Source organism: Psammomys obesus, unplaced genomic scaffold (genome assembly GCF_907164565.1).
Source record: "Psammomys obesus unplaced genomic scaffold, mPsaObe1.curated_primary_1811, whole genome shotgun sequence".
Taxonomy (NCBI): domain Eukaryota; kingdom Metazoa; phylum Chordata; class Mammalia; order Rodentia; family Muridae; genus Psammomys; species Psammomys obesus.
This window is the reverse complement of record NW_026596152.1, coordinates 7,268,215-7,293,602: the sequence shown is the minus strand read 5'-3', so window position 1 is coordinate 7,293,602 and position 25,388 is coordinate 7,268,215. Positions and strand designations below refer to the sequence as shown.

The following is a 25,388-nucleotide window of genomic DNA, read 5'->3' as shown; positions in this document are numbered from 1 at the left end:
CCTCCCTCCAGTGCCCTTCGTAATGATGGGTGAATGTGCCCTGGTTTACAGGAGTCAAAGGAAGCTGGGCTCTGGCCTTGGAGGCATTGGGAGAGCCAAGATAGTGTTTATGTAGCAGTATTTAGAAAACAGTCCTGTGGTAAGACCTGGGGTTTTGATCCTGACACTTTGGCAAAACCTTTTTGAAACCATGTACATTATGCTTGATCTTCAGAAAGAAAAAAATTACAAAGTTTCTACTAGGCGCTCGCCCTAACGGTCGGAGCCTGCCTCTCACACTTGCCTCCATTCCTGCTCCAACCCTGGTCCCTCCGGCAGCCTCAGTTCATCTGCTGTGTCCACATGGCCCTGTCAGAGTCAGCCTTGCTGGCACCGCTCCTCACGTCTGGAGCGTTTGGTGCTTCCGTTCCCTACCTGCCGCAGCTGCCCTCCTCATTGCTCTCACAAGCTACCCCCAAGAGAGCAGTACTAGGAAAAGGGTTTATCTTGGCCCAAGGGTTGAGGGCACAGCCCAGCATGGTGGGGAGGCTTGGAATGAGAGCAAGGCAGCTGCTTACATCGCGTCCCCATTCAAAAGTGAATATTGGTGTCCAGTTGGTTTCTCCTTTCTCCCCGCCCCCCTTTGTTTAGTGGTGACTAAGCTTACCGGATGGTGTCACTAACATCCAGGGTCTCTGTTCCTCAGTGAAACCTCTCTGGCAGTGTGAGAAACATCTTACAAACATGCAGAGATGCACAGACTGCTGGGTGACTTAGAACCCAGTCAAGCTGACAGTGAGGAGTAAAAGCATCCCACCTCCATCGGCCCGCTCTGTTTGGTAGGAAATTCCGTCGTCTCCTAGAGATGGCGAGGGGATGAAGGGAGTACCATCCACTCAGCGTTTTCCCGGCGCTGACAGAGTAGGAAGCCTCTCTGTCTCAGTCTGACACGCAGGGCATTTTTCTTAGACCACCTGGCAAAGAGACTCGTACTGGTTATTTCTTGAAGTTACCCTAACTATACTTAGTACTTTGATCTCGTAGTGTCAGTGGGTGGGCCATCTGAATGTACTTCCCTGTCTGCCTCTCTGATTTCTCCATGAAACAAGAGCGATGGCTTTGGCCGAGGTTGTAGTTCGTCTGAAGCTCATGTCGTAGTCAGGGTTTCTGATGCTGTGAAGAGACATCACGACCACAGCAACTCCTATAAAGGAAAATATTTCATTGGGGCTGGCTTGCAGTTCAGAGGTTTAGTCTGTTATCACCACGGTGGGAAGCATGGCAGCTTGCAGGCAGACATGCTGGAGGAGCCAAGAGTTTTACATCTTGACCCAAAGGCAGCAGAGGGGACTGTCCCACACTGGGGTGGAGCCTGAGCATAGGAGACCTCAAAGCCCACCCCCACAGTGACACACTTCCTTCAAGAAGGCCTCAGCTCCTAATAGTGCCACTCCCCATGGGAGGAACATTCAAACACTTGAGTCTATGTGTGTGGGGGCCACACCTATTCAAAGCATCACAGCTCAGGAGCATGAGAACCCACCTCCAAATGATTTACCTGGTTATTCTTATTGGTAAGCTTAGGTTCCTTGGAGGCTGTTGAGCTAAGGGCCTCGGTTCCTTGCCAGCTTTGGCAACAACTTAACCATGGGGGACAGCTCATCACAGCAGCTTCTGTCTCAGATACCATGTGCAAGAAATCATGATCAGAGATCATGCGTAAGAAACTGGCAAGGCCGGAAGCCAGGGAGATAGCTCAGTGGTTAAAGTGGTTGGCTAGCAAGCCTGAGGACCAGATTTTGGATCAGTAGACCAGCAGGTGAGAAGGCCCATCTGTCACTCCAGTCCAGGAAAGCAAAGGCTGGGAGGGGAATCCTCTCTGAAGAACACGATACTCTGTGTGCTTTGAAGTTCTCCTTGTCCTCACCCTAGACAGCACTGTTATTGTTGTTTTCTTGTTTATTGTGAAGCCAAACTATAGTTATGAATCAGAGAATACAGTTTATTGCAGAAGCTCAAGGGTTGGGTCTTCCAGAAAGCCCAGAGCCTAACTCTTTGTGGTCGGCAGCACATCCCATAATGATGATACCTGTCTAGAATATCAGGAAACTGGGGCCCAAAAGTGTTCAGGGAAGTTGTTCAAGACACATATCAAGAGGTGTTCTAGTTTGCATTTTTGTTGCTGTTATAAAAAGCAACTTGGGGTGGGAATGGTTTATACTTTTAGACCATAACCCATTATTGAGAGAAGTCAGATCAGGAATTCAAGGTAGGAACCTCAAGGAAGGAGCCATGGAGGAATGTGGCTTGCTCTCTTGCTGTCTGGCCTGCCAGCAGGTTCACACTCAGCTAGCTGGCTTCTATGGTCCAGGAGAAATACCTGCCCAGGGACGGCACCACCCTCAGTGGGCTGGGCCTTCCTATGTCAGTCAGCCATTGAGACTATACCCCACAGACCTGGCCACAGGCCAGTTTCTCTCGGGTGATTCATCAGTTGAGACTCCCTCAGATGACCCAAGGCTGGGTCAAGTCAACATCTGAAACTCACTAGGACAAGAGGTAAGCTGCTTTCCTGACTTCAGGGTTCGGTTTGTTTGTTTGTTTCACTTGCGATTCCGTTAGCATTGTTTTCATACCTAAGTCCCAGGTTAGTTCCAGTAGGAATATGATGCCTCTTGATTCCATTTTGCTTATGAAATCATTCTAGACTATGGTTGCAGATATCCAAGAAGAGAAATAGCTCTAGGATGGGGTGATGGATGTCGAAGGTGTGAGTGTGTTAGAGTGTGTCAAAGGTGGGGTGTTAGAGACTTGACTGCTGACTTACGTAGGTGTGTGTGTGTGTATGCGTAAGCATGCGTGGGTACACATTCATGAATGCATATGTGCATGGCTTGTACACCCTGTGTGGGTGCTCTGCCCAGAACTATGCATTTTAAAGTGCATGCGCACATCTGTGAGGCTGCAAGCGAACACAGATGCCTCAAACTTGCCTGAGCTCATGGATCAGCTTCAGAGAGTGTTCTTTTGCTAGGCAGATTGTGTAAACTGTTTCTGGCCCTGGAAAAAATAAAATAGGTGGGCCAAGATGGGTGATTGGGGTGGGGTGGGGGGACCAGCTATGTTGAAGAGTTCCCTAAGCGCATCCCTTATATGCTGCTTTAAGGCTCACCCTCATTTTCTTCCATGCAGTGACTCACTTTTGGTGAGATGAATTTTGTTGTCAGTTTCTCAAGCCTGGGCATTGGATCATGTTGTGTTGGCACTGCAGGAGACACCCTGTCCCGAATATTAACAACGATGACAACAGCCAAACCAAGAGGTCCTTAGCATTCGGCTAAATCCGTGCTCAGTAATGTGAATTAGCTTATTATAGCTTCATGACAATTCACAAGCCCTTTTACTGCCTCTGTGTTAAAGGTGAAAAACCCACGGCTTGTGAGTTTTAAGTGTTTTGTTCCTGTTTCAAACCGTGTTTCTGCCCTTTCTTGAGTTCACACTGTTAATTTTGTGCTACAATTTACTCAAAATGAGTTTCTTAATGTGCGACATAACCACAGTGGGAACACTGGTGAATTCTGTCAGTAGCCCTCCAGAGCATCAGGGAGAGGGCTTGTTTCTCATAGGTCAAGCCTTTGCCAGGGCGAGGACACCCACATGACACTTGGAAGGGCTTGCTCCTGGGGCTTACAAGTATTTAGTGCATCCCTCCTCCACGCCAAGGAGACACATTAAAATCTTTGTTGTCTAGTTGGATTTCTGACCCAACAAAAAAATTCTTTTGTCAGGACTCCCAGATTTCCTGGCCATGGTACCCATACATCTTTTCTATGTGGCTAGCAGCTCTGATCTGGTGTGCACTGTTTGTGTATATTCGTGCCTAGAAAGATTCCTGTAAAACTACTAGTTACAATCACTCCCAAATTGGAAACAACTTCTTTCCTGGTCTGTAGGGAATGAGGCGCTGCTCTTCTTGCTTTTAATTTGAGGCCACGGCTTTCTGTTCTCCGAGGACTATCCACGTTACCTAAATTACATCTTTTCTGTCTTGTGTTCCTCATTCTGTACTTCCGGGAATTTGCAAGATCCAGGAGAAGTCAGGGCCACGAAAGGTTTGGATGGGATCTTACTACAAATAAAGATCTGCCCTTGGCATTTAGATTTATGCTTGAAGTTTGGTGGGATAAGGAGCCACATTGGGAATGTCACACTGGGGATGGGTGGGGAAGAAGTGGAGGGGGACTGCGGAGATTATCAATGGAGACTGAGGTGGAGGGCACCCAGTGCCGTGGGAAGAGATTTGGTCTGTGTGCTGTCATGAAAGCTAAGTGGGAAAATGTTTCTGATGCACAAAAATGCTCGTCTCTACCAAAGGCCATTGCGTTTTGGAGATAAGAGGGTACAGTCTTGGGGCATAAGCAGAAAGCTGTTCTTTGATGGTGATAGGGCCACTTCATCTACCTCATGGGAGAGAGGCAGAGAGGTTGAGGGCATATGGAGGCCAGTTGGTATGAATTATAGAGGACAATGAGGGCATTCCTGGATCATGGATTCTTGGATCTTTCTGAAGTTAGAATGGACGGTAGTTGAGGGTGAGAAGGGGAAGCAGGTGACAGGAATTTGAAACTGTTTCTTGGAAAATAAGAATGTGAAAAGAGCAGTAAAGGGCAAGCTCTGGATTGGGCTAGTGTAGAGCATGCTTCTGAGACAGAAGCAATAATAAAAGAAGCCTTTGGCAGCTAGACAGCCTGAGTGCGAATCCTAATTCCACCCATTTACTAGCTGTGTGTCCTTGGACAGGCTTTTCTGTAGGCTACACAGGCTCTAGTTTCTTTGCCTGTGAGAAGGGTAAAAGATTGAATTTTGTCAGAATTGGTTAACAAAAAAATGTTTTAGAGTGTGCTTGATGCATAGAAATGTCAGATATTAACATTTCACTGGAGACCCGAGCATGCAGTCAGATTCACCTCCTAGCAGGTCTGGTCACTGAGATGGAGGCAGTTTAGAAGGACCAGCTTTTGCTTAACTTGTGCTGGGAGTTTGTCAGGCAAACCTGGTAGACAGGGGAGCAACGTGGTGTGTTAGCTCCTCTCTTAGCCAGATAAAGGCAACATGGCAAGGGTTTGCTTTGGCTCACGACTTAAGAGATACCATCTACCATGGCAGAGAAGGCATGGCCAATGGAGTGTGAGAGAGATGTTCACACTATACCTACAGCCCGCAGAGAGAGAGAGAGAGAGAGAGAGAGAGAGAGAGAGAGAGAGAGAGGCAGAAGCCACAGAGGAATGCTGCTTGCTGGCTTGTTCCTCATGGCTTGCTCACTCATCTGCTTTCTTATTCATTCCAGGGCTGCCTGCCCAGGGGTGTCCCCACCCACAGTGGACTGGACTCTCCCACATGAATCATTAATCAAGAAAATGCCCTACAAGCAAACTTGCCTACAGGCCAGTCTTATGAAGGGGTTCTTTTAACTGAGGTTTCCTCTTCCCAAATGACTAGCTTGTGTCAAGTTGACATAAAAATAATTAACACGGAGATACTTTCCTGGGGTGCAGTATTGAAGTGTTTGGCATCCCAAAGCTGAGAGTCTTGCCTTTTGTATTTTAGGCAGTGTAAAGTGAATTTTAAGTAAGAGTGTGGCATAACTGGATCTTGCTCATTTTCTCTTTCCTGTTCACAGTGTCACAGCTGGTTAGTGTGTGGCACTCAGAAAGCCATCAGTACATGTATATTAAACGAATGCATTTATGAATGTCTCTACTTGAAGCTTTCAAATGGAGAATGAACCAGAAAGAGAATAAAGTAGGAAGAGGTGGTTAGGGAACAGATCCTGAAATTGAGGCACAAGATTAAAAGGAGGAGGTTAGCTTCCACTTGAGTGGGAAGCATGGCCATGCCCTTAAGAGAAACTGGCATGGAGACAGAGAATGTGTTTTCACAAGTACAGTGTGACAACAGACACGAACCTGGGTTCCAGACAGGTTTGATGAAATGCAACAACATAGGGAGGAGTTTGGTCAATGAACAGTCAGAGACTGGAATTTACACTCAGGAAAGAGATGGGTCAGAGGAATGTACTTTGATCTTTTTCAAGATGCCAGTGGTATTGAAGGCATGGAGTGATAAAGCCACCAACAAGCCTCCCCTTTCCTTTCCCCATGGTCCTCGGCAACTGTTTCCATGAGTCAGGCTTTCAAATATCACAGGCCGTGGAATCCTGTAGTGTTGCTTTGGCTCTGGCTTATTTCACTAGCAACAATCTCCAAGACTCAGAAGCCTCAGTAAGGGCCTCTGTGACAGTCATTTTGTGTGGCACCGATGGAATGGCCTCTTTCACTGTGGGGGTGTGTGGTAATGGTGGCCCCTCCACTAAGCAGCTGGTGCCCACTGTCATTGTGGCTTGCTTTCCGTGGTTCCTGGCACTTGCTCAGTAGTCACCTGCCATCTTGCCAAATGGGGCTTTGGTGGGTTGGGGTACTTTGCACCTAGCTGCTTGGAGATGGCTCTTGGTGGGCTCCACACTGTTCCTGCAGCCTGAGATCTCAACACTTTCTCATTGGTCCTGTTGTTCTTCCTGTCATACCACAAGGCATCCAGTTTTCTGGTCACCCAGTGAAAACATCACTTCCCTCTGCCATCGCCCTGTCCACAGAAGACACTGATCTGATTCTTGGGGTGCTTTTGTTTACTTACTTGATTTTGTTTTATTTCTTGGTACCAGGGATTGAATGTAGGTCTCTGGGCATGCTTGGCAGAACATATAACCTCCATGAGCTGTAATCCCTGGCCTATAACCTCCATGAAGTTTTTACCTTCATATATATATATATGTATAGTCAATATCTTGTTCAGTGATTAGGTTGGCCTTGAAGCTGTAGCCCTCCTGCCTCAGGTAACATTCTTGAGCAGCTGGGATTATAGGCCTGGGCCACCAGGAAAATGAATTCTTCCCGGCTCCTCCTTTGACCTGTCAGTGACAGGAATGACAACTGAGGGGCTGCTGCCATACAGTCCTTCAGCCTGAAGATCCTTCCCAGAGACCTCTGCCTTGCTTTGATGATGGTCATGGAATCCATTGTGTTTCCTATTCTTATTTTTGTGGGCTGCATTACAATGAGGAGGAGACCTGGAGCTGGTAATTCAGAGCCCTAGAGTCTACCAGGCAAACATCTCACCTGTTTTGTTTTTTTGTTCATTCGTTTGTTTGTTTTGTTTTGTTTTTTTGCATGAATATAAGGGAAGAGGAGGAGGACAGAGCTCACCTCACAGTGGGGGTGGGGGAGTGGCTTTGAGCCGTGGAAGTCTTTGTAGAGGAGAAATTTTGAGCAGGCAGCCTTAGGTATACAGAGCCTCTTAAAAACCAGAGAGCTGTTTTAAGTCCTGCATTTTAAAAGACGCTGCTCGCCATTTATAGTAGCTAAAACAGGAAACACCTTAAAAATCCCAAAACAGAAGCCTCATCAATAATGGTTCAGTCCTTGGATGGATTGTTGAGTGGCCTCTAAAATAATTATGAGGGATCTTTAACAATATGAACAAATGCAATAGAATGATAGAGCAAAAGTGACGGGCTCGAAAGGGTATACAGAATGGGTGGGTGAGATGACAGCTGCACGATGGCCCTGGAACTGTGAGATTTAAAACATATGTCACCCATACCTAATAGAATGTTGATGTACAGTGTCTGTTGTGAGAACACATGCAAATGCATGTGACAAATATACACTTAAGTTTGGGAAATGTATACAAAGAGATGACCATCTTCCCAATGGCACATGTCTCAAACTGCTTTTCTAAGGGGCTGGCAGTTTGCTCTACTTCCTGTTCACAGTTTTCTAGTGCCCATGCTGGTGGGCCACAGATGGGAAGTGCTGAGGGACAAAGAAGAACTCTGCACATAGCTTTGAACCCGTGTGCTTTGCTCCATCTTCCAATTTGCACAATGATCAGGTTCCTGCAATGACTTTGCCTTCCTTGCTAGGTGCTGCAACATGCTTTAGTTTGATTTCTGTTCAGGAAGCTGTGTTAGAGTACTCTCATTGCCAGCTATGCATGAAAGGGCATTTGTGACCACGTGCAAACTCTTCCATTTTTAATATGACAATTTGGAGGATGGTTCAGCTGTGGGGTATTCACCACAGATAACTGGGAATTTGATTCAATCATAATTTGGAGTCACCTGCAACCTGAGGGTTGAGTGTATTTTGTGATATAGTCTTTGGTCACATTCTGGCATGAACTGTGGAACCTAGCTGTCAACAAGGGACTCTTACAGGAATGAGTGATCCTTTGCTTCTAGAAGGGTCCCAAATACCAGTCACTCTCTTTAAAGTCTGGGTTCTTGGCCTTCTTTCTGAAGCTCTGGGCTTTTGAGAGGAGGTTGCCCTGGGCCCCCTGATCTCAATCAGCCCTGGGAAATGCTGGCTGTTTCCCCCTTGTGTTCTCTAGGCTCACAATACCCCCATTGTTCCAGCAAGAGCAGGACTTCCTCTTTCTGATTGATTGGTCATTGTGCGGCCATGCATTTTCACAGCATTTACTCAGGAGCCAGCTGTCAGGCAGTAAGGGGTCTCTGGGCACAGATTGCCTGAATCTTTTCATGTTTGGTTTCCTGGGTATGGGTTGTTAGGGTTGTTTCTCTGTATCTTTCCTTTCTGGATAGCTGATAATGTCCATGAAGGAAAAGGTAGACAGGCTCCTTTATGCCTGTTTGGTTTTTTTTTCTGGAAATTTGAATTTTTAGATTGGAACTTGATGTATAGATAACATAGCTCACATGTGCTTTTATGCCCAACAGGTCTTCATATCACATCTTCAAAGGAAATGGTCTCTTAGATGGAGCATTTCTTGAATAAATACAATATTCATGTTCCTGAGAGCTGTGCATTGCTTAGAACTTGTTCTGGTAGGGAATTTGTGAAGTATACTTCAGCCAGTTCAGTATAATAATTTGTGTGCAGAAAGCACACCATTTGGAGGCGGTGATGGTCTGCCTATGGGAGGAGTGTGTCCTGAGCAGAGAACCTGGAAACACCAGGGCCATCATTTATACTAAGATCTGTCCTTCTGTCCTTTGGGATTCAGCAGAATCAGTTTTCCTTTCTGGTTCCTGATTCCATCTCACCCTACCCCACCCAAGGTGGTCTGCTTCCTCACAAAGTTGTGAGCATCTTCCATCAAGGCTGTCTTCATCTGTGCACCACCCAGCTGCAGACTGGCTAATAGGATATGATTAGACCTATGCACAAGGCCTTCTCTGCTTTTCCTTCTGATCGCATGGGCGGCATACATTATTGTTTTATCTCGTATAAATATGGGAAACCTGCTTTGCTGATCCCGGGCAGATCCCGGGCTGATCCCGGGCACTGAGAAGGGCAGACACCTGAGCGAGAGGTGAACGTGGTGAATGCACGGGGCTCTGAGTGAAAGCAGGACCCATGCTGTTCAGAAGTATAGCTTTTGAAGTGCGTTGCAGAAACAGCGAATGAATAAATGCTGTGTGTTTGCGGATAAAGGGACCGTTTCCATGCTTGGTAAACAAAGCACCTGAAAGTTACATGAATCATTAGAGAACATGTGTACCATATAGCCATAGCTCCTCCCCATACGTGGTATGTGGGATCCCGTGATGGCAGGCTGGTGTTAGAAGATTAACAGCTCTGATTGGACTCGCAGGTTAACAGCCCACATAGAGTAGCGCTTCCCTGGTCGCTCTGGAAGGGGCTTAGTCTGTGTTAGAACTTAGCACTCTCAGAGTGGTCTACCATTTGCAAGCTGATCCATAAGAGAGCGCAGTAAAGGATTTGTTCTCTTCTTGAAAGTGTGTGTAGAGAGAGGCAGTGTTGAGGAAGAGAAGGTGGCCTGGGTGCTGTCACAGGGGGAGGAACCATGTTCTTCTTTCCTGGAAGACAAACTTGTCCCTCCCCACCTCTCTTCATCACAGTTCTGGGGTTCCTGGTGCTTCTCAGCATATCTAGTGACTCTCCTGTATGCCCCTCCTCCAGAGCCCAATGGGGTCAGTAGAAGGTGTTCATGGGACATGGTCAGGTGAAGAAGCAGAGAGGGTGGCGATGAGGCAGAGGTTGGTCTGGTGTGCACTCAGTATTTCCTCCAGATGGAAACTACAGGGACTCTGTGAAAGCCCTTGTTCTGCACAGGAGAGAATGGCATGCTCCTAGAAGGTTGCTCTGGCTAAAGATCAGCCCCCGATCAGTGCATTGCACTGAATTGATTCCTACCCCGGCACACTTCAGAGACTGGCTTTCCAAGACGCTTCTGCTCTTAATGGCAGCCTCCTCTTCTGCCAAAAGTAATGGGGAGGGGCCAGACAGCAGAAAGAGAACCAGGGCAGGGAAGGAAATGGACAGCTGAGGAAGATAAAGTGCAGAGAGAAAATGAGCCTTTGCACCAGGCCTCCGAGAGAACAGGAATCTCAGAGACCTACAAGACTCTTAGGGAAAGAGGGCGAAAATGACCCCAGGCAGACAAGCCTGCAGACAACAGCAGGGAGAGAGACAGAGAGAGACAGAGAGAGACAGAGAGAGACAGAGAGAGAGAGGACAGAGAGAAAGGGGAGAGGGGAGAGAGGAGACAGACACACAGAGAGAAGAGAGAGAGGAGACAAAGAGAGAGACAGAGACAGAGAAGACAGAGGAGAGAGGAGAGACAGAGAGAGACACACACAGAGACAGACAGAGAGAGATGAGAGAGTTAAGGCTAAAGGAGGAAACCCCTGGCCCTCATGTTGGCTAGCTCTTCTACATCTGGATAGTTCTGTGGGCCTCTGAGGTTGATTTCAGAAGGGGACAGTAATGACAGAGCCAGCTACGCCCTGAGCATCCTCACCAGTCCGTACTCTTAGGCAATCGAATTCCCTGAGGCATGCAGTCCCAAAGGCTGGGGAAGGACTTTGCTTAAAAATCTGCATGAATGTTTCATTGATTTCTAGTCCCATGACGAATGAATGAATGTTCCACATGACAAAGGGGATTATTTTATCTCTTGAAAGGCTACAAAGCGAGTCAACTTATAACAAGCCCGAGAAATACTGCTGGGCAGTCATTTACTAAAGTATTTAAACAAACTGGATCGGCAATATGCCTACAATCTTCTATAAAGTAGATCCTATAAAAGATGGCTCTAGAGCTAAGTAACTGATATGGCTGCCTGTGTGGCCCCTTTCCTGGACTTTGCCCTTTCTTCTTAGGCAGTGCCTTAACATCTTGTGAGATTCTTGTATCCTACATCAAGCAAAGCTAGCACCTCACTCATGAGGATACACTGTCTCACAGTATCAGGCAAAAAGCCTGAGTGGAGTTGACTTGCACCAGTGTGCTAATCCACTAATCCTGCCTGGAACCACAAAATCCTTTTGTAAGATGGCTTCCTGAGATAGGGGCACAGCTTGCGGCAGACGGAGAGTGAGGTAATCAGTTTTGGAGAATCCCATCCACACTGCCCATCCATCCCCCACTGGCTGGCTTCTGCCTTTGATCTAAGTCCATCCACTATTGTCACGTGGTGGTGGAAAAGCACCATAGCCCCATTAGTGTTTTAAAGGACACCAAGATACAGCACATAACAACTGCCTGGTCCTGCTTCCTGCCGCTAAGAAGTAAAATCACCTTAAAAGCCCATGGGGGCTGCTGCTGGCTCACTCACACATGCAGGCTAAGCTAGCTTTCTTACACAGCCCAGGGCCACATTCCCAGCGATGACACTGCTCTCAACAGGCCGGAACCTCCTATGCCAGTTAACAGTTAAGACAGCACCCAGCCTCACACTTCCCCCAGGCCAATTGGATCTAGGTAATACATCAGTTGAGGCTTTCCTCTCAGATGACTCTAGGCTGTATCAAGTTTACAATTAATGCTAACGCTCTTAAGATGTTTTGGCTAGTATATAATACAATCACATCTATTATTTATGCATGCTAATAGGGTCCAATAGAATACTTCAATACAAATACAGAGTGCACTGATCAAACCCAGCTTCCCTTTACCACCTTCCTCAAGGCCTTTGCCCTTCTGGAAAGCTTGAATTCCAAAGCCTGCTCTGCCTCTCATTCCAGGTAACAGAAGCCCTAACTAAGACACTCCCCACGAGAAGCAGGGCAGGACTGTGCTACTGCCTTCATTTTGTAAGGAACAGCCGAGGCTCTCAGAACTTAAGGAACCCAGTCCCTGCCACAGTTATGCCACGTTCTGGGTCAGTGTCACTCCTTTGAATCTGAGCTCAGTATCTCAGACGAGATTCTAAGAATGGCATGATGATGAATTAAGTGGGAACTGGGGAGATCTCTCGCCTTGGACACACAGTTGTTTGAACGTGGACCTCAGTGTCGGTGAGAGGAACAAGAAAGCTGCTCTCGTGCGGCCTCCCACTCCTCCCCGTCAGTGCTGGTTCTGTCTGAGGACTTGCAGCTTTGCATTTCATTTACAGGAAGACAGAATAGAACCTTTGTGCTAGACTTGAAGGAAACTGTGAAAGGCCACAGTTTGTCTTCAGACTTATGTCAACTATTTATCTCTTGTCGTTTTCAACAAACAAGTCCTCCCTGTGCATTTTGAGACTGTCACAACCCCTGGCTTTCTCTAGTTTCCCTAGGTATGTGAAAAAACCTGCCATTCTCCTGTGTCCACCAACCACGCTGGGGATGTAGCACAGAGGGCCAGGGGAGACAGTGTGCGAGGTGCCGGGTTATACACAGCACACTGGTGCCAAAACAGGGTTCACTGGGCACCGGGCTCCCGGGTGCTTCAGATTTGTTAACCAGAAGGTTAGAAGCAAGGATGAAAGGAATCTCTCTCAGTCCTCTAAATGCTACTACCATCTCCAAGTGTGTGTGCTTCCACCATCTGTGGGGCGGGGGGGGGGGGGGCGCAAATTCTGATAGCTCAATAAACACTTGTGCTAACCCGAGTCCTCTTTCACTGAAGGTGGACAGGCAGGGGCTGGGTGACCACATAGGTGCCCTCCGTTTGAGGGGACTTGGAGTGGGTGATCTTAAAATCTGAGAACCCATGGCTGGTAAAAATCAGATGCCTTAAATTTTACTTTAAAATTATCCCAAGTAGCTCTTTCCAGGTTAGACAGTTTGGGCATTATTCATTCTGGAGCCCCGAAAAAACTCTGTTGATTTTGTATTTTAAACACCTTGCTGTGGACCACTGCCATTGAAACCCAGGGGAGAATCCTGTAAGACCTGGGACTGAAAGGTTTGATAAAAACGGGATCTTGTTTTTGTCTTTAGTTAGGGTTTTTATTGCTGTGAAGAGACACCAGGACCACAGCCAACACTTCACTGGGCCTCCCTTAAAGTTCAGAGGTTTCATCCGTTAGCATCAGGGCCTGGGAAGCATGGTGGCATGCAGGTAGACATGGTGCTGGAGATGTAGCTGAGAGTTGACACTAGGCCTTGCTTGAGCTTCTGAGACCTCAAAGCTCACACCCCTAGTGACACATTTCCTCCAGCAAGGCCACCCCTACTCTAACAAGTGCCAGGCCCTGTGAGCCTATGGGGACATTTTCAAACTACCATGGTCATCCTCACCTTCTTTTTGATATGAACAAAATCTCCAGGGTGCTATCATTTGTAGGTATTTTGGGTAAAATGTTGAAATTTATGAATAATTTATTTTCTAAAAAACATCGGATTTTTGAAGTTCCTGTTAATCACATACGAAAACTCCGTAACAGTTCCTTGCGTGGGAGAACAGAAGGTGTGGGAACGTGGAACCTATGTTGGAGGTGGCTGGTCCACTTGGGAACACACCAGCACACCACGGCCCACTTCTGGTGCAGCTGACAGGCTCCTGCTGGGGATGGGGCGGTCCTCATCCTTTGGAGTTACTTATAGAAGCGAATTCTCAGGTCCTCCAAACAGATCTACCGAATTGGAGCATCTGGGAGTCAGGCACAGCCACAGGCTCTGCAGGGGATTCCAGGGCGCACTGACCCTAGGCCAAGAGTTCTGAGTGTGGTTCCCAGTAGCACCAACATCTCCTGGGAACTTAATAAAAACCATCTGCAGCATGTTTGCACGAGGCTTTGGCAGGTGAGGGCTGAAATGTTCCACGGCCCTTTCAAAGACTTAAAGGCCATAGAGACGGGGAAAAACAGTAATAAATAATAAATTCTTGGGGCAGAGGGTTGGTGGCTCAGCCTGTGCAGTGCTTGCCATGCAAGCAGGGGGTCTGAATTTTATCTCCTGCCATCTGCTCGCTTGGACAAGCTCTCTTGCTTGGATCTGTGAGGCTGCGGACCACTGAGCATGGTTCCCACCAAAGCTTCCACCTTCACGAGCACGTGGAACATTAAGACTTTCTGATTTCAGCCTGTCCTTGAGGCCACGGCAGGTAACTCCTGAGAGCTACCTGTCCATCTCTGCCACTCATGTCCCCAGCTGCAGGCTGGGAAGCGCAGTTCAGAGAGTTGGGACCACACCTGGACTCTCCAGGACTACCCAGTGCTCAGACTGCAAAGCCAGGGGATCCGAAAACAGGTCTCCTGAAGAACTGGGCATGGCAACCTAAGGAGCTGGAGCAAGGCCACACTAGCAGGCGTTAGGACTCCCCCAGCTCTCCTCTGAGGGACAGACCACGGGACTTAGGATCCCAAATGGCTACTGATCACTTGACAGCTCAAGGAGGCCCTGGCTTTTACACTTTCCCAAAGCCATTTGGACCCTTGATATAAAGAAAACTATAACAAAGAGGAAGAACCGGGGCAGAAGAATACAGGAGGCGCTGGGGGATGGGCAGAGGAGTCTGCTCTTGGGGTGGTAGAGACCACCACAGGTTTAGCTGACGCCATGGCTGCTGCTTGTTCTGCTTCAGCCAGGGCCACACAAACGTCTAACCTGCAAGATTTTTGTATTTGCTTTGAGGATACAGGGAGGGGGCAGGAAGCAGGCAACGTCCAAGTCTGTTCTTGGAGTGTTCATAGGTCTTTCTTAGAGAGGTGAAGTCACGTGTCTTCTTCAGACAGTGGAATACATGACCTGGGCAGTGTTGTGGAACCTTTCTGCTGCACATTCTTTATGGACAGATCTGTTTCCAGACAAACTCCAGCTTCTTAGTGTCCCCAAGGCAACAGGGAAATATCTGTACCCAGCAGTTCCTATTCTCCTGGGGTGTGTCCCAAGATACCTATGAATGCCTGAGACAGTGCATAGCTCTAACTCTATTAAGTTTTCTCCTGTGTATCAGAACCTACAAGGCAGTTTAATTTAAAGTTAGTCTCACTGAGATTAGCAACAATAACTAATAATAAAATAGGAAATTATAACACTATGTTATAAAACCGTTAATGGATTATTTATTCCTAGAATGCTTTGCTTAATCTTTTCAGGTACCTGAAATCACAGAAAGTAACACAAGGGCCTGGGAACTATTTCCCTTGACTGCCAGTTACCATGTTTGTTTTTTCTGAACTCAGGTTAGAGATGGCAAGATAAATTTGTTTAATTTGTCTGCCTCACAGACTCCCATGACCTAAGACTGTCATGACCTAAGACTATAAAACCAGGGAAAGGATTCATCACCAGGGAAAATGGGGGCAGTGTCAAATGCGGGGCGGTGCTTTGGCGTTTCTGGGACGCAGAGTGTGGCCGAAGGAGATGAGAGATGAGCCTGTGACTCGGTACCTGCGAAGGAGCAAGCGAACGGGTGGGTAGAATTCTCAGCAGAGCTCCTCACCACCATTTCAAGCATCAGGATGTCTGGGCAGCAGCCCAAGGGAGGAATGTGTTACTGTTGAGTTCTGTCCCACCATTGGTAGGCTGTACAAGCTTGCCAGCCGCAGGTCTGTCCTTTGCTAAATAAGTGTCTACACTGTGAGATGCAGTAAGGGCTTGAGATACGGTACACAGCTGGAAGGTGACAGCCACCCTTTAATGATTACTGCTTGTCACGGACTGCTGTGGTTTTGGCACAAATATACTGCTAATCTTCAAGGAAACTTTTGGGAAGGGGCCTCATTCTAAGAAGGCAATGTCTCTAACGAGGCAACTGGAGTTCAGAAAGGGTGAGACACTTGTTCAAGGTTCATTCTACTGGGTAGAGGAGGCCCTGGCTCCACCTCCCAAAGCTACTTTGTTATCATTTCGGGTTTTCGTTTTTCTGTTTTTGTTTTGCTTGTTTTGTCTTGTTTTGGCAGTGTCTCATGTAGCTCAGGTTGGCCTCCAACCTCTGATCTTCCTGTCTGTGCTAAGTTCAGGGGTTATAGATCTAAGCTGCTACACGAAGCCAACACTTCCCCTTTTAGGAGTTGTGGGTCTCAGACACTGGCCTCGTGCATGCAAGGTGAGCATTCCGCCAGTGAACTCTAGGGTCCTTCTAAGCTGCAGTGCATCGCTAATGGGGTATATCCAGGTATACAAACCCAGGAGCCCGATTAGTGGCACACCCAAAACATTTCAAAAGTTTCAAAAACATTTTAAAAATGAAAAAAAAAAAAAAAAAAAACCTAAAAACAATCTTTGTAGCTCAATCTGCCTTCAAGCTTGTGATCCACCGGCCTCAGCTTCCTGAGGTTGGTATCACAGATCTGAGCCTCCATGTCCAGCATACAGCATTTTTTCTGTAAGGAGCTTAAACTTTGGTGACTGTGGGAGGCCCTAGAACAAGCCACACTAGGACAGTCCTTCAACAGCCTGCTAAGCAGACTTTTAGTTGAGAACAGTAGAGTTTTGGGGCTTAAACCAACAACTCGATACAAACCTTTTAAAGTGAGCCTACTCAGTTCCAAGTCTCTCTCTCTCTTTAGTAGCATCCTGCTGCTCTTTAGTTGATATAGTCTGTGGAATATCATTCTGTTTTATCATCTTTGGATTGGACTTTGCTCCTAGTAGATGCAGGGGGAAGACTTGAAACTGTGGTCCAGCCCCCTGGCATTCTTTGATAAAGTGGATTACTGAGCCTGCAAATGCCTCTAAACCACTGCATTTCTCTCCTAGGGGGCCTCACAGAAAACAATGAACTCCCTCTGACACTGCTTGAAAAACACGACCCTTGGCCAGCCTATGTCACCTACACTTGCCCAGCAGTAAAGCGACTCCTTGACAAAAGAAGAGCCAGAGAGATGGAGTGCATGCTGGCCACCGAGGAAAGCTGTGAGCAGATGATGAGGCTGACCAAACCTAGTTCCATCCAGCTGAAGAGGAAGAAGACATCCAAGACCTCAGGAGACCTCTCACTGAAGGATGGCCTGTCAGAAACCTTGCAGCTACCTGCAAAAGTGAGTCCCACAGTCATCCCAAGACCTACACAGTCATACCAGCTAAAGAGGAAGAAGACATCCAAGACCTCAGGAGACCTTTCGATGAAGGATGACCTGTCAGAGACCTTGCAGGTACCCGACGTCTCAGCCAAAACGAATGTCACATTCATCCCAATATCTCTACAATCACAATTGGAAGCCAGAGAGGGGCCCACATTCACCTACAACAAGATCATTTTCTCCAGGAGGCCTGCCATGAGGAAGCTCCCATATGGCTTATTACAGACCAGCAAGGAGACACATGCCAAAGTTTAGTAAAGAGCCCTGTAGCCATCCCCTGAGAGTATACAACAGCTATGCTCTATTTGCTACAAATTACATCATGTCCTTGAAACTTGCAGTTGTTCTTGTTTATACCGAGGTTGTCAACCAGAGACTGTTATCAGAGAGTGGGCTGGGGTGTTTGGGTAGACCACCTAAGAACTGGAGTCTGTTGGGGTCATTCCCCTGTAGGGAAATTGGTACTGTCCCTGGATTTATCGGAAGACGGATGCTTGTAGAAGGGAGATGTGGGGTGAAGCTCGTCTTTCTGAGGTGGGGAGTAGGTTTGCCCATCTTGCGGTGCTGACTCAGTGCTGAGGACAGCCTCTGCAGGGAACACATCCTCACCTCTGAGAAGGGGTTTCTGTTCACCTGGTACCACTGAGAGACATCGGTGAGGCTGGCTGAGTGAGTGTTAGAAAACTTAAAAACTAGACTCAAATGCTCCTAGAAGGCATCACCATTGCCTGGCTGACACAAAGGAATGCCAGGGGATGCTGACAGAGGCAGAAAGGAGATAGCAGGATCCAGCAGGTTTCCAGTGAGTTCCTTCTTCCTTCTCTTCCCATGCAGACTCCTGCTAGCGCCCTCTGTTGGAAGGGTTTATCGGGGCACGAGGAGGAATATGGTTGGCTGATTTCCAGCCTTAGCAGCTTCCAGGCATACATAGCACAAGAGGATGATCTTTGAAGCCCACAGAAAGTTAACTCAGTAGCCACCAGTGTGGTCCTGACACTCCCTGTGACACCTGAACCTGGTGTTGGAGAGCCTTTTCCTTGGAGGGCTTACAAAATGGAGTGTGTATATGGTGGTGGTTGTGGTCGCAGATGCCTGTGCTGAGATGGTGGGTTCCTCTCCTCTCCTCTGCTTTGTTTATTTAACATATTTACTGTGTGTGTACACGTATAAGTGTGCCACAGTGAATGTGCCAGAATACTTGTGTGTGGCACACGTGTGGAAGGTTGAGGACAACATTGGGGGAGCTGCTTCTCTCTTTCCCTCGTGTGGGTCCTGGGGACTGTCCTTAGGTTGTCAGGCTTAGCAGGAGGCAGCTTTGCTCACTGAGCCATCTTGCTGACACTCTCGTGTGCTTGGTTTTAGCTTTGGGAGCAGACCTGATGTAGAGGGAAGGATTAGGATTCAGGGGTGAGTTCCTAGGCGGGACACTAGCTGTTAGCTATCGTTTGTTAGATGACAAGTTGGAGATTGCCCCACCCATGCTCTGCACTGGCTCCAAAGCAAGCAAATCGGCCCCAGTCACCAAGCCAACAAACTGTCTTCAGGCACAGTCTCCTGTCTGGGCTTAGTGGCTAGCATGGATGCCTCTACCCATGTTTCTGAGTATTTGCAAGGCAGTTAGTGCCTTCGTCCTCGCACTCCAGGTCTCCAGAGTGTGATGTCCTAATAGCTGCAACTGGCATTTGAGAGCCTAATTCTCCTCGCAGTGCGTTTGTCTCTGGAGATTGGCCTCACCTATCGGTGCAGTTCTTAGTTTGCAGCTCCTGTGTAATTCTGTCCAAACACTGCTGTCAATGAGAAGCTCCCGATTCAATCTTGGCTTCTTAACCCTTGGCCGGTATGAGTTCTGCAAAACCACAGATATTTCTCAGGGAATCTCATATATGTGCATAGTTTGTGCCCTAGAGGCACATGGTAAAATCTGAGGAGACTGTGGGTGTGGTGAATTTGTAGTTTAAGCACTCAGGACAGGTGACTGAAACAGAAGAGTGATGAGACACACAAACCTTGTGTCAAAACAGACAAAACAAGTAAAAAAAAAAAAAAAAAAACCACCTCTTCCACTCTTTATGGGCATTTCTGGCTAGGGTATGTCTGGGAATGTATGGGTTATAACACCTCTTCGAATGTTACCAGGAACCTCTGGCTAATATGGTTATTTCTCCTCATTCCTTAAAGGACAGGGTGATATGACAATTTGCATAGGCGTGTAGGTATTGTTTTTCTATCCTTAATAAGTTATGAAGAAATGTACTCTACAGTAATAGATTTTGGCTATATGATTTGCAGTAATTTAGTTCTCATCCTAGTGAAGCAACACAGGCATGGGCCAGGTATATGTTCAGAACTCTCACCCTGATGGGAGAGGGAGGGCCTGAGATTTGTGCATTCAGTGTCACATGGGCAATTTTAAGACAGATATAAACAAACAAACAAACAAAAAAAAACAAAAACAAAAACCAAAAAACAAAAAAGAAATGCAATTCCTTTTGAAATGGAGAACTCAGCTTAAGTCTAGGTTGGGACACCAGGGTCTGGCCATTTAGGGGCTTGATCAGCTCTTGCTATATTTATAAGACAGCTGGAGGTGCTGCTGGGAAGGAATTGTCCCAGGGAAGAAACTGCTGGGCAGGACTAGGTGGCCGAGTAGGAAAGCATTGGTCACCGGGTGCAAGATGATCCTCAGTGACTTGCAGTGTGCGATGCTTTGATGTGTCAACTGGTTCAGACCTTCCTGAGGGCTGCGGGGACTTGGACCAGTGAGTCCGAAGGATGGTTTGACTAAAGAAGGTCCTGGAGGTCCTGGAGTACCGAGACAAAGAGGGGTGGCGGGGGGCATGATTTTGACTTCACAGCCCACCAGCACACAGGTTCCACTGCCGTAGGGGTGGCCTCAAAATCTCGAGGTCTGGGAAAGCCAGAGCATACTTGTTAGGACCAGCTTTGTCCATCCCTAGTGTTTCCAGAAATAAGTGTGGAGCCTTTCCTGGGCCCTCACATCTATCCAGAGCGGGCAGGGCATGCAGGAAGTGGAATGTGGATTATTTCCACGTAACCTCATCTGCTTGTTCAAAGCAGGGAGGCCTGGAGTATCTCAGGTTACTCTGAGCATGGTTAACGGCAAGCTTGAAGACGGAGCTGGCTTTCTGTGATGTCCCACAGCCCAGGAGCTGGCTTTACTCTGATGTCTCACAGCCCATAGCTGACTCTTATTTATCTTCTCTGTGCATGGTGCATTTTCCTTATCAGAGTTGCCGCTGCAACGGGTCTCCCTGCTTTTGTAGTCCGTGCAGAACCAGAAGATGCACTTTATTAGCCCGTCTGTGTCACTGGTGACTAAGGCCACATCCCGACACATTTCATTCAGCCGTGTTACAGATTTCCTGGCTCCTGTGCGAATTCCAAAGGGCTGTCAGAGACTCAATGCCTAACCTTCACGATACATCCAAGCTGCTGGTCGTCAACTGTTTGGACATCAAACAGTTCTACATTGTGGAGCTTCTTTAGCTGTGGCCTGGGGCACGTCTTGATGGAGATCAGGCCTGCTGCGCTGATAAGAGGCTGCAGGAATGTTCAGGGCAACTTCCAGAACAGAGGTGCTGGTATAGGTGTGACAAAGCAGACTTTCTTTTTTTGGGGCAGGGGCTCCTGGGAGCTCTCTTACTGGAATGAGATGTGGAGAGGTATGGCGTGAGCCGTGCTGAAGCGAGGTGGCTGTAGCATGCTTAGTGTGCCTTTTTTTTGTGTGTGTGTGGTTCAGCATCCTTATGCGGGAGGCATAACTAAGCAGTCAGGGGAAGTAGAGGATCTAGCAGAGGACAGAGACCAGCTCCCTGAACTGTTCCACCAATGAGCTTCTGACCACGCGTCCGAGGAGATAAAGAACAAGGCTTAAATGCTCTAGCCCTCCAGACACTCTGTGTGTCAGCAGCTGTAACTGAAAAAAAAAAAAAAAGATTATGAAAGTGTTTTGTAAGCTGTGTCCAAGCAAGCGGGCCAGCCACACCACAAGATTCTTTTTGGCTTTGAGTCAGCTTCTCCCCCTCCCCCCAAGAATCTTTTAAGGAATTGCCATCCGTATGCACAGGCCAAAGGGCGCATTTTTAGAGCTTTCAAGTTATCTGTGACGGAAAGAGCGTGGATTGAGAAAGCCGAGAAGGGCTGGGAGGGAAGGGAGGTAAACAGAGACCAGATTGAAACTCAAAGCTGAGTTTCTGTTTGTTGAAAAATCCCTATCTACTTCGTATCCCTCTCTGGCCCATATCCCTTTTTTGGGACCCAGGGCGTCAGCCATCTACTTGGAAATCACAGGGTGACCTGCAGGGTTGGGGAAGAGCCAGGGGGCAGCACAGAACATGTGTATTGTGTTCTCATGGGGGCCCCAACCCTTGGCACAGGTTTGTAGGGTGCCTGGCAGCACACTGCAGACATGGAACGGGAGACCAAGTTAAGTGTGGAGTTAACGTTCCTTCTGGCAAAGGTTACAGAAGGAAAGTACACTTGGAATTTCATCACCCATCGTCCATGCCACCCCACGTTCTGCGTCTGACTCTAACCACCACTGGTTTCTGCCTCCTTGTGTGTGCACAAGCCACGTGTGGGTGGCATGGCCTTAACTTTATATTCTAGGGGCAGTAAAAATTCCTGCCTTACCCCTGGCACTTCTGGGCAGTTCTTTTACTGAGGGCACAACCTGGCTTGTGGCATGAGGTCACTTCCTGTCTCTGTTCAATCTTTCAGCAACCCAGGGCAACCCGCTATTTTTAGTAGATAAAGGGGCCCGAGAAGTCACAGAATTTCAGACCAGTTGGGAACTTGACTGCCGGCACTGTTTCTGCACTTGTGCCAAGTGGGCAGATTTTTGTAGACAACAGTTGGTTTGCGAGCCCACTACAGCTGGAGGGAAGTTGGCCTGAGTGTGGCTGACTCTTTTTTTTTTCACACTTTCTGCACACTGGAACCTGTCTGGACCCACTGTGCTTTCCATAATCCCGGGGCATGCTTGCTTAGGTAGGTGGTTGATGGCTGAATTAGGAGAGCCTTGGGTTGGACCCCAAGCTGTTCAAGTGTGGGATCGCTTTTGAACTCAGTACGTTCCCTGTTCTCAGATTGCCTGAGAGTTTCATCAGAGGTGGTCCTGCTGGGGTCTGCTGATTGCTGAGCACAGGGTATGTTGTAAAGTAGCTTTACTTGGGAGCCTTCTTCACGTGGTCAGACCAGCCTGTGGCCCCACCAGTGTTAGACAAGCCTGGCCACATTCTCTCCTATCCCCTGGAATGTGGTGTGTGGTCTGGGCCAGAATTGGTGCTCAAGTATCAATAGAGTAAGGAGTTTATGAGAGCAAGCTCTAAGACTCAAAACAGAAGGTTCTGAGAAGAGGCTCTTCAGTGACAAGAGGCTGGGAAACAACACTTTTTTTTTTTTTTTCTTCTAGGCAGGAATAGGCTGCCTTGCTGTGGAATTTACTCCGAGTCTTAATGCTATTATTTGAGTCAAGTATCCAAGTGGACACCTTTTATGTGCTTTTTCTCTTTGGACACTGGGAAAAACAGAAGGAACATGGGACACAGATCATAAAACACGTGGTTATTCTGTTTCTTTAAAAAGGACCGATCCCAGTCTGTCTGACGAAATTCCAAGTTCTTTATTTTCTCTCTCTCTCTAGCCTTTATCTGAAGGGACATAATTTCACAACCCTAAAGCAGCGTGCTGACAGGCATCCTGCAAGTGCACACCAAGTGCTTGCCTGTGCCAGGCACCGTGCCAGGGCCCTGGGTGGACAGGGAAGACATGGGATTCTATTTTCGCGGTGGAGACACTGGGCAAACGTACCGTGCGGGCAGGGTAAGGCACGCTATGCAGAAGCATGGGGCTCTGCGAGAGTGTATTTGCCGAGGGCTCGTGACCTCCCTTCCCCATGCAGGGGGGATTATGGAAGGAGGCAGGATTAGTGTCAGGACAGCTGCTCATAAAAGAGAGTGAGGTCATGTCGAAGCTGCGGCCAAATTGAATTTTCGTGGCTGGGTGAGTTTTTCAAACTTTGCAAAGCTGTCTTCAGTTTATATTCAGCCCCAGTTCCCATGTTTGTTTCTGTAGCACCATGGAGCTGATCTCTGGTTCGGGCTGGCTTTTGGGGAGAGCATCTCACTTTCTGTTCCTACTGACAGCACAGAGGAAGTGCCAAGCCTTTGCACAGTCTGTCCCAGGGCTTCCTCTAGGCCTGATTTTTTTTTTTTTTTTTTTTTTTTGTCCTGGAAGACTGGGCTGGGCAGTGACAAAGGAGACCTTGAGGGCTCTTGAGTGTTCATCCAGACCTGGGCAGGGCCAGGCCCCAGCCTCCAGGGGCCTTCAGAGTCCAGCCTCCATTTCTCTAGATCTCTCACACAAAAGCGCCACATCTGTCCCTGGCATCTTCTCTGTGAAGGGTAACTCTGCAGCCTGCTTGCTTTTCCAGATCTCTGTACCTAGGCCATGGGGTGCACTTTAATGCTAATATTACTCTTTATTGCCTGGTTCTTTTCTTTTTATTTTTTTCTCAGTCCCTCTCTTTCTTCCTTCTTTCCCTTCCTCCTTGTCTATTTCCTGCTTTCCTTTCCTTCTCTCCTTGTCTAGTTCCTGCCCTTCTTTCTCTCCATCTCTACTCCCTGGCCTCCTTTCTCTTCCTTCATTACCTTTTGATCTCCATTGTCTTTTTTCTTTTCTTTTCTTTTTTTTATGATTGTAAAATGCTGCTGCTTGTAGGTCACTGGCTTCCTTAACAATCTGTCAAAGAGGATTCTGACCTCCGAAGACTTTAGGAGGGCATGTTCTTTTCATATTCAGTTATCAGGACTAGGAGCCTTCACCCTGAGGACTTTCTTCAAAGCTCTGAGGGTGCTTGCATTCTCCACAAAACTGTTTCAAGGGTCACTTGTCACTCTGGCCACTCCTCTCATCCCCGAAAAAAAATTATCTTCCTTTACCTCAACATAGCCATTGGGACTCTTGAAGATTCCCAAGATATAACGCTGCCTAAAGCATAAGGGCCAGACCTTGAAGGCTTGGGGAGAAGGGCAGCAGAGAGCTAGTTGCTTTTGCTACACAGGGTTACTTACTGTCAGGGGGCCACAACCTAAACTTGGCTTCTGTTCTCTGATGAGGGACAGCTCGACCTTGAACCTGGATTTCAGTACATCCATGTTAATTTTAAGCCCCCACAGTTCCTCTGTTAATCTGAGAGATGTTGTAGCCACCTGAACCCCACTCTCTCTTACTAATAGCTTCCTTATTTTCTCCATCACGCACACAATGCCACTGGTGATTCTGACGTCTTATTCCTAAGTTGTGTTTCGTTCTGAGGCCTGGAAAAGATGACAACACCCAGAAGGGTGCTTTGTCTGCATTGTCCCTTCTAGTATACCAGAACAGCTGGGGCTCCATAACAGCAGAGCAAAGGACCCTATCGGGCCCCCTATCTACTTTACATCACCTATAGGTTATAAACACAACAACGTGGGCTGGAGAGATGGCTCAGTGGTTAAGAGTTCTGTCTGCTCTTCCAAAGGTCCTGAGTTCAATTCCCAGCAACCACATGGTGGCTCACAACCATCTATAATGAGATCTGGTGCCCTCTTCTGGCCTGCAGGCGTACATGCAGACACAACACTGTAAACGTAATAAATAAATCTCTAAAAAAAAATAAATACAATAATGTGAGGATTGTTTAAATGTTGCTACATTTCTGTGTGGTTGGTGAATAACGACAATAAAAATCTCGGTGTGTTCAATAATTTTCAAAGTGCTCCTAAAACATTGCCTATCAAGTCTGTTGAATCTGGACACAGCGCCCACGGATATGTTATATGGAAGGACCCACAACGTTTCTCTCATTGGGCTCCAGTTGGGACATACCTGGTTTTTGAGACAGGGTTTCTCTGTGTAGTCTTGGCTGTCCAGAACTCACTTTGTAGACCAGGCTGGTCTTGAGCTCACAGAGCTTTGCCTGCCTTTGCCTCCTGGAGGCAGGCTGGGAGTACAGGCGTGAGCTGCCTCTCTCAGCTCCATTTTGGGACATATCTGACTCATGTATCACTGGTGTTTGTGTCTTTCTTTCTTTCTTTCTTTCTTTCTTTCTTTCTTTCTTTCTTTCT

General features: G+C 47.6%; 1 protein-coding gene across 1 annotated transcript in view; it reads left to right on the top strand.

Moving 5' to 3' along the window:
• The window catches only part of Cdrt4 (CMT1A duplicated region transcript 4), a 48,062-nt gene extending 30,490 nt beyond the window's left edge, over positions 1–17,572 (top strand). The window contains exons 4-6 of the mRNA XM_055593995.1: positions 319–465; positions 2,499–2,538; positions 16,937–17,572. Of these exons, the coding sequence (XP_055449970.1) occupies positions 319–465; positions 2,499–2,538; positions 16,937–17,514 (765 nt within the window). The 3' untranslated portion in view covers positions 17,515–17,572. The remainder of the gene's footprint in view (positions 1–318; positions 466–2,498; positions 2,539–16,936) is intronic.
• Positions 17,573–25,388: the final 7,816 nt, after the last annotated feature.